This window comes from Micropterus salmoides, unplaced genomic scaffold (assembly GCF_014851395.1).
Source record: "Micropterus salmoides isolate LMB-PRFRI ecotype aquatic unplaced genomic scaffold, ASM1485139v1 Ms_hic_scaffold_2, whole genome shotgun sequence".
NCBI lineage: Eukaryota > Metazoa > Chordata > Actinopteri > Centrarchiformes > Centrarchidae > Micropterus > Micropterus salmoides.
The window spans coordinates 4,765,811-4,775,344 of NW_024041150.1; the positions used below are offsets into that span (position 1 = coordinate 4,765,811).

General features: G+C 40.6%; 1 protein-coding gene across 1 annotated transcript; it reads left to right on the plus strand.

Moving 5' to 3' along the window:
- Nucleotides 1-8,167: 8,167 nt before the first annotated feature.
- LOC119913437 (mas-related G-protein coupled receptor member A8-like) lies at nt 8,168-9,254 on the plus strand (the record flags this gene model as incomplete). Its single annotated transcript, XM_038732864.1, has 2 exons — nt 8,168-8,514; nt 8,624-9,254. Coding segments are annotated over 2 exons (849 nt in total), but the record flags the coding sequence as incomplete, so codon positions are not given.
- Nucleotides 9,255-9,534: the final 280 nt, after the last annotated feature.

A 9,534-nucleotide genomic window follows, 5' to 3' on the forward strand; every position in this document is an offset into this window, starting at 1 on the left:
ACAACAGGAGCCATAATGAACCAAGTGGGACCCATCACCTATCATTCTGGTGAGGATACTTGTTTGGGGAGTGCTAGCTTTAGCATGTATTTGTCTGAACAACATGTGTAAAAGTAATATCCAGGAAGACAGCATTTTTTCAGGCAGAATTATATTACTGTGGATTGTGTGGTTGCAGAGGAGATCAACTATTGTTGTGGTACTGGAAATGCAAATGAATATGCAAACTGCGACTAGCAGTCCCTTGGGAACATCTGTGTTGAATTAGATGTATCTTAGTGTTGTTAGACATAGTGAATGTGTGTATGTTCAGTTCATTTCTCTTGCATCATTTTCTGAATTGCAAACAATGAAATGTGCAGGTGTTTCAGCAACTAGCCTGACCAGGCGTTCAAACCTCCATCCTCAAAGTCAGAGGGCCGTTCAACAGGCGGACCATCGACTGCAGAACAATGCTCCGCACTTGAAATCACTCAGCACGCATGATACACACGCACTTTTCCCAAGGCGTGCTTTTTGTAGAGTAGTCGTCTTTATCTGCGGCCTGAGAAGCACTTGGTATTCCCAGGCAGCCTCCTGTCCACCCTGCTTAGTTTCAGAGATCAGACGAGAATCGGTGGGCTGAGGATGGTGTGGCCGTAAGCCACACAATTTTAATTAAAATGAGTATACACGCCTCTTCTGTTGGTTCAGTCTGTTGTCCTGATGTACTTTACATACAATGTGTTCATGTCTGCCTTCATTTCTTTAGAAAAAAATTTGTATGCAAAGCACAAAGCATCCCTAACTTTAAATAATATAGAAGTCATGCATGGTACATTTTCTTACATTATGTCTTTTATTCTATATGGAAATATTTTTTTTAAAGAAAGCAGAATTGCAAAAAATGAATATGATTGAGAAGCAGCTTTTAACAAAAAGAGAATAAAAACAATCACAGAATGCTATTTAGAATAAAGAACATGAGGGAAAGGAAAGAAGACAAAAGAAGGTGGTTGTACTGTTTACAAACGTCAGAAATGGAATTCGTATATCTAGAAAATGCCGGCATGTAACAACTGACTTAACCTCTTTGCACCACCTTTTATTGATCTGTTTCTAAGCATGACCTCCTCTCTTGGCTGTTTTTCCCACTGGAATGAGCTGTGCCAGCCCAGGACAGAAACAACCCTTGACATCAATTATATCTGGTTATTTGGAAAGTTCCAGAGGTCAGGCGACTGTTTCGAATGCTCTGTGAGCTGAGTGTTTTGTGCTTTGCCTCACACTGCTTGCGGCCTGCCCATGCAAAGATTATTTATAGGTGATCTAACAGTGCTCTGTAGCGTACACAGTAACACACCTGTCCTTTTATTGACTCCAGGCAGCCAGGCACAGAGGAGCACATACAGTCAAAACTACAAGGTTTCAAACATGTGATCTTAACTTTAGCTTTGTGTATAGTTACTACTATTAAAGCAGATTTCCCAAACTGTCAGACTGTTTTTTTTTTAAATACCTTGGCTTTCTGCAGGGGACACTTTGGAAACTAGCAAACTGTAGTTTTTGAACTGCTGAAAGCTTAAAGTAATGACTTGATAAGCTGAACAGTGTACACAGTTATGATGATAAATTAGATAAATTGTAATTTATTTAATCATACATGATAATAATAGAAATAAAAAACTTAATTCAATGTAATTTCAGCTCCATTCAGAGCTCTCAGATGGAATTTCTTTCTCCTCAGACAGAAATACCCGTTTGGTTGGTCTGCTGATCCCTTCCAACTAACATCATATTTCATGCTGGATCTCTGACTGTTCAGGCATTACTGGAAGAGGATTTCATCAACTCTCCACACTTTACTGAAAAGCTTTTGGCTAACCTGACGGATAAAAACCCATTCACACAGACTGGAAGTCTGCTCATATGAAGACACAACTGGAAAACCACAAGCTAAAGGGCCTGTTGTAATGCAAGCTTTTCTTGAAATGTATGAATGAGGCACAGTGAGGAGTTTAACTTTACTTGCTTTTGACTTTTAAAGGTTTGAAAAGTAGGCATGTAAATTTATCTCATTGATCAGCCTCAATTTTTACTGTTCACTCCGTAACAGCTGCATCAGAGCTGTATTTAGCTTGTGCTAATGCTAACTGCTGCTGCTCATATTACCAGGGTTTACACTGAAAGTAATCAATCATTGAAAATTTATCAATTATTTATTAGTTATTTTCAGCATTTTTGACAGTGGATTAGTTTTCAACATTGCAGGAAGTAATAGAACGAGAAGGTGGTGCAACTATAATTCCCTCTGAAATATAGCAGAGCAGAAGCATAAAATAGGAGAAAATGTAAATGCTCAGTAGTGCAAGTACCTCAAAATTAATTACTTCAGTAAATGTACTATGTTGCTTTATTACACTGTAGATTACAATAAAAGTTGAATATTTAAGATCAAGTAAAGAAACAAACTACACACTAAGTAACCTCCAGCCTTTCCATAACCTGCTGTCCCAAACAACTGGTCTCATTCTGCAGATGCCTGGAGCACCTACCTGTATAACAGCAACACTAGCTCACTGATGGACTACCATGAATACTGCAACATCACCACCTTGTGGAACAACTCTTGACACCTTTGCTTATAGCAGCATCACTTCACAGCACAGCAACTCTCATGGTATGTGACCACACTGGCCATCTGTGCTCTTTATTCCCTGGTGTGCAGATGATGATATAAATTAATGCATTTCCAGTCTGGGATCTTCATTGATCTTGGGGGGGGGGGGAGCAGGTGTTGGGGTGTGGAAGTGATGTTGAAATGACCGTACATTACCGGCGAATGTAGTTGCAGTTTACTTCACAAATAAAAAGGTACAGTGGGTAAGTTTTAGTGGCATCTAGTGGTGAGGGCTCAGAATTGCGACAAATTCATGCTCACTCACAAATTACTGGGGGGGAATGGGGGTTGTCTGACCCCCCCTAATTACGGCTTGGACCCCCCAAAAGCGGCAAAGACAACAGTTCAATCTTTCTCACCTGTAAATATTACAATATATTTCCAATATTCCTGCCTTATATTCAAGAATCTTGAAATACACCCCTAAAATTAAATGAACCATACCATTTAGAATATTGCAACAGAGCGTCATGCGGCCCTTGAAATTTGCTTAATGTGAGAGTTAAACGACATGTCCTGATCAAAGATAACTCCAAGATTCCTCACAGTGGTGTTGGAGGCCAGGGCGATGCCATCCAGGGAAACTATATCTTTAGATAATGGGTCACGGAGGTGCTTAGGCCCCAGAACAATAACTTCAGTTTTATCCGAGTTTAACAGAAAATTTTTGTCCTTTGTCTGATGCAGTGCGGTCTCTGTGCTATGATGAACTCTAAATCCTGACTGAAAATCCTCAAATAAACGATTGCTCTGTAGAAAGTCACACAGCTGTTTAGCGACTGCTTTCTCCAGGACCTTAGAGAGAAATGGAAGGTTAGATATAGGTCTATAGTTGGCTAAAACATCCGGATCAAGGTTGGGCTTTTTCAGAAGAGGTTTAATAACAGCTACTTTAAAGTACTGTGGTATATAGCCTGTTGATAGAGACAGATTGATCATATCTAGTAAAGAAGTGCTTACTAAGGGTAAAACTTCTTTAAGCAGCCTAATTGGGATGGGGTCTAAGAGGCAGGTTGTGTCACGTCCTGCCTGTTTAAGTTTAGCTCTCTGTGGGTATTTGATATTTTGATCAATTCAGTATCTGTCTTATAGTGTTTTGGGTTCTGTCCTGTCCTTTATCTTAGCTTCAGTCTGTGTTCCTTGATGGTGTTTGCTTCTGTCTGTTCCCCCAGTAATTCCTCTGCTTGCTTGTCCACTAAATACTTTGAGTTCCAGTTAATGTATGGTCTTGTGTTTTGCATCTGCGAGTGTCTCTCTGTGCCCCCCCTGCTTTCTCCCTGCCTGCCTGTGTCTCGTTAGTCCTGATACCTGTCACCTGTGTTGCTCCCGCCCTGCTCGTTAACCCCTGTGTATAAATGTTTGGTGTTCCGGTTCTTTCTAGTGTTCAGACACTCAGTCATGTTTGTTGGGAGGAGTGTTCTATCTGCCTGCTTGGACTTTCCAGTTAACTAAGTGTAAGCCTGTACCTGTTCCCACTTGGATTAAATACACTGAACTGCATCTGCTCTGCCTTGGTGTCTTGCATTTGGGCTCTCACCTCCTCTACGCTCACCTACAAATCCTGACCGGTTGATGGTTTAGATGAAGAAATTATTGAAGTTAGTTGGTAAAGATTGAGGGAAGAAAAGTTCCGAGCAGTGTGGGATGCAGCATTAAACTCCAGGTACAAATGAGGTAATCACAGACGGCTGCTGCCAATCACTTTCTGTAGCTGCAAGGCAAGGGGAAAGGGCAGTACCTGGATGAGAACGGGGGGGGGGAAGAGAGAGAGAGATCACACACACAATTAATAACTGGAAAGCACAAGAAAACATCAACAGGTGTGACAGCAGTTTGTGAGTGAATCACATGCACAATTCTTAGTCAAACTAATCTTAAGGAATGTGACAGTTCTTTGGCACGCTAATGTTCTATATTTGTGATGCGTCATGAACACTCCTTTTTTATTAGAACAAGTTTAAATTCTCATCAACCTGCTGCATGCTATCACATGCCACATCTGAGGTGGCTGGTTTGGTTGAAGGATAAAACATCAGGCATTGGTAAATGAACTTCTTGAGTTGGAATCTTGCAGCTTTTAAAGGTAAATTTGGTCAATACTATTTTTTATTTTCTCATGTAGAGCGTTCTAAACAGATTAATGAAAATATAGTGGTAATGTAGGTGTCCTGAAGTTAAACCAATGTTTTATTTCCTTTTTCCCTTTTTTCAGAGGTGTATAAAGATCTTATGTAATGAGCTGTTATGTTTTTATTAACTTAGAATGAGCCCTTTCTATCTACATATCTGCGGATCCTTTTTCCATGGATATTGCCATGTTTCTACAGTAGCTGAAAACGGACAGCCCTACAGAGCGTGTTTCATCACTACGTTGTTGTTGTTGTTCTTCTTCTTTTACAAACCATTCTTCTTCAAACATACATATTCACTGCGTTGAACATGTATGTTTGAAGAAGGATTAATAATATACAGCAAGTGTCGGAAAATCTTTTCATCGCACAATTTTTTTATATCCATTATATGGTGGGTGACAATATAACACATAGTATTTACAGGTGCTGGTCATAATTAGAATATCATCAAAAAGTTGATTTATTTCAGTAATTCCATCCAAAAAGTGAAACTTGGATATTATATTGATTCATTACACACAGACTGATATTGATGTTTATTTCATTTTATTGTGATGACTGACTGATGTTTGGTTAGCTCAGTTGGTAAAGTGCAAGTTGCTCTACTAGAAGATTGCATGTTCAATCCCATGTTGGGATAATTTGTTTGTTTTTTTCCCCCCTTTCTTCAACAAACTGATCATGCAGCAACTGTTTCTCATGCTCACAACAAAGCGTGTGTGTGCCTGCGTGCGTTCGTTCTGGTGTTTCATCCAAATCCATCAACCTACGGATGCTTTTCATTTCCCCAGTATCTCTATGGCAGAGGATATTTAGAGGAATCACATTTTCTGAGGCTCTTTCAGAGGTGTGTCAAGCAAGCTACAGACTCTTTTTTAATGATCAGAATGTAGATCAGAAAGTAAAATCTCAATTCAACTCGAAATATAGCATTGCTGTAAAAAAAAAAAAACGTTCTTGGGCTTCTATTTTGCAGGCAAACCATTAAAGAAGGAAGTGATTATGTGAGCCGTTGCTGTCATGACTGAGATCTATTTCAGCACTGCTATCAAAGATAACGCTAGACTAGACAGTTGGTTGGAATTCGCAACCTCACTGCTAGATGCCACTAAATCTTACACACATAACCTTTAAACAATTGAGAACATAGCTAAAAATGATTCAGTTAAAGAAACAGCTTGTGATTCTGTTTGTTCTGTCCATAAGCCCACTTTACTGCACTCACACCCAGGTTCAAGTTCACTCTAGCAGATCATAACTTCTAAGTATAGTTAGTTCCTGTTTTGGGGGACATTTTAACCTTTTATTGCAGTAAATTGAGACAAACAGGACATGAGGACAGAGGGAGAAATGTTTATTCCAAAAATAATGTCAAAATAAACACCAACATAGAAGAGTGCACAATCGGTCAGTGGATTAATCAGTCATGTAAACCTCCTCATCCAAACTCAGAGGGCAGAGGGGCGTTCAACAAGTGGTGGGGCGTCGAGTACAGGAGACAGGCAAGATGTCCTAAACCAATGAGCATTAACTTACTGAAACAGCTGGACGATGCAGTAATGACCTCACATCAGAACTAAAATATCTGTCCACTAGAACTTGTTATTCTTTTTGTATTTGATTAAATAAGTTATGTAAATGAAAAGAATGTTGAGGAATGACGATAGAAACTAAAAAGATTTTTAGTTTTTGATTTGATATGACTGTGGGTAAACTTATACCTCACAGCTTTAGTGATGTCACTGAACAATGTTGGGTAGATATTTAAAAACCTGCTCCCTTTTTTAATAACCTGATCTCTCAAATAACAGGTTTCACTCTGAAGAATGGAAGGTCTCTACATTTACAGCACCTCACAGAACCAAAGCTATAACTACAGCAACATCACCTCCACCGACCAGAATTATGGCTATCCATTCATTATTAATGTGCTGACATACATAATTGTTGCTATCGGCATTCCTCTGACCCTCGTCGCCGTCTATGCTCTTTATTATATGGTATGTACATTCTGACTGAGAGTTTATTTCCTGTCTGTGTCATGTATCTGTCCTACAGTCTGTCTGTAAAGGATCTGGTTTTGGGGCTAGGTGTCAGGGGGCTTGGAAAAAGGCTTGTAATGATCTATAAACTTAGATACAACTGAAGAACCTGACCAAGTAAATTGTGAAATTTTGTTGTTTGGTTCTTAAACTATTTGATGGATTGCCATAACACCCACACACAACATCAATATCAACACACACTTCTAGTCTTACAAACACACACAGTAAGTGTTCATTGTTTTTTTTCTTCTGCTATTTTCCTTCCTGGTACAGGTACATTGGAATATGAGCGCGAAGAAGAGGAGATTACACTTACACTTATTAATTTAGCTGACGCTTTTATCCAAAGCGACTTACAATTGCTATGTATGTCAGAGGTTGCACGCCTCTGGAGCAACACATTGGTGTCTCACAGTGGATTCAAACCTGGGTCTCTCACACCAAAGACACCATCACCACCCCGGAGATGGGATGAGTGGGTACTTATGGAAATACCGGGAGTGATGTCATTGATGTGTGGTCCCGCTCCTGAAACTCTGCTAGTAGCGCCACTTTACCAGCAGGGACCACAATCAACAGATACGATTAAATGATTTATTGATGAACAAAACAAAAAGATGTATGAGGCTTGCAGTTGCTGAATAGACATTTGAAAATGTTGTGGGGAGGCTATGATAGGGAAATCTGCGGTAGCACCCGGGCACGACGGACCCCCAAAAGGCTTACAGTTATTTGAGAGGACATTGGGTGATCTGGGATCTTTGAGATCTGAACAAATGCAATGATGGTACGCTCGGTAAGACCAGCAGCGCATGATCTGTATTAGATGCTCGGGAATGACGCTGTGGGAGGCTGAAATAGTAGCTCAGATCCTGGAGGAGTGACTGAAGTAATGGACGGTAGAAATGCCTTACGAAAGAGTACTTTGGCAGAATTGCTGGTAGAACTGGAATGGAGTAGCTACTAGACTGGATTCGGAAGATCTGACATGGTTGTGCGCTAGGATTTCCAATGGTTCACAAGGGTCTTGAAAGGGTTCAGAGATGACTGGACTTTGAAGAAAAAATGTGAGCTGGCCCGATTGGCTGGACTTCAGATCACTTTGGTAGAAAGCAGTATTGTTTGGGGAATGACTGAATTGCGGGCATGACGCCGAAAGTCAAGCAAAGGGGAGATGCATTGAAATGAAACCGAAGAGAGCAAGTGTAAATGTTGCTTCTGTCTGGATAAATCCAGCTCATGTGTTTGAGCCAGAACGCTTCATATCTGTTGCTGAAAAACTGCTGCAGAAGCTGCAGGAAATCTGGTCCTTAGTCTTGTTCCTGCAGTGATTGGCCAGTGGGTCATATCTGAGATTTCTGTTGGATGAAAAAGTCAGAAATGGCTCTGACTGCAGCTGCTGGGCAGAGCAAGATGACAGATTTGGGAGGAGGTGGACTTCACAACATGTTTCCAACTGCTTGTTGACTTTTACCAATGTTTTCCTGCAGGTGAGAAGTGATCATGTTGCTCCCATCTACCTCATCAACCTTCTCATTGCTGACCTCATTCAGTTCTTCTCCATGATCGTAGCGGTGGTACCAAATGTGGATATGAAGTTATATGACATCTTCTATTATATTTACCTCTCTGCTCTGATTGCCAGTGTTTACTTCATGGTCTGCGTCGCCCTGGAAAGGTATCTATCTGTCTATCCAGTATGTGTGGAGCTGCTTCTGTGTCTGAACATTATATTAGTTTATAACTCTGAAGCTCCTCAAAGACTTTGTGTCCATCTTGTGTTACAGGTATTTGTTCATCGCCCACCCGCTGTGGTACCGCTGCAGACGAACCATCAAGACCTCTGTGGCGGTCTGTGTCCTGGTCTGGGTCCTTTCTCTTGTCTGTTTTTTTCTTTACAATTTTTTTCCTGATAATGTTTGCACAGACACAATCTCAGCCGTTCTCCTCCTCCTTCCCTTCCCACTGTTCATATTCTTCCTGGTTGGGACCCTCAGAGCCCTGTCTGCTTCCATCTCAGTCCCCTCTGATGAAAAACGACGAATTGTGGGAATTTTGGTTCTGGTGCTGCTTATTTACACTCTGCTGTTCCTGCCCAGCATAATTTGGTATCTGGAAGTAGACTATGATGAGACCCTCGACAGCCTCTCTCTGATGTTAGTTAAGTTCAGTCCTCTTGCAGACTTAGTCCTGTATGTGTTCATGAGGAAAGGGATCATAGACAAGCTTTTGGCCTCTGTGTGTTGCTGCAGAATGAACAGCAAAGATACCAGCAGTCCACCAGTATGAATGATGACAACATTTCCACAGTCAGCTTCATGTAGGCAGAGAAAGAGGGAGAGAGAGAAAGGGGAGGAAACAGGAGGAGAAATGGAGGCCAATAGAAAGGATAGATATACTACAGTTTTTGTCAGTTTTTATGAAATTGTACATTTTCTGGAAATCCAATAAAAATCAGTTTGTAGACCAAACTGTGAATGTTTGTCTTTGACCAACTCAGTGAATTAAAAGCTGACAAATGAAGGTTCAACAAAATCTCTGCTGGTTGACAAATCTCTGTTGTCTATATGAACATAAAGCCCAACCTGCTGTTAGCAGGGAGGCATCCTGCACTTTCTGACCAAGTGAGGTTTCCTCACAACTCTTAAAGTTTTCAGACTTTTTTAGATAATAATTTGGGGCAGAAATGATAAAGTGT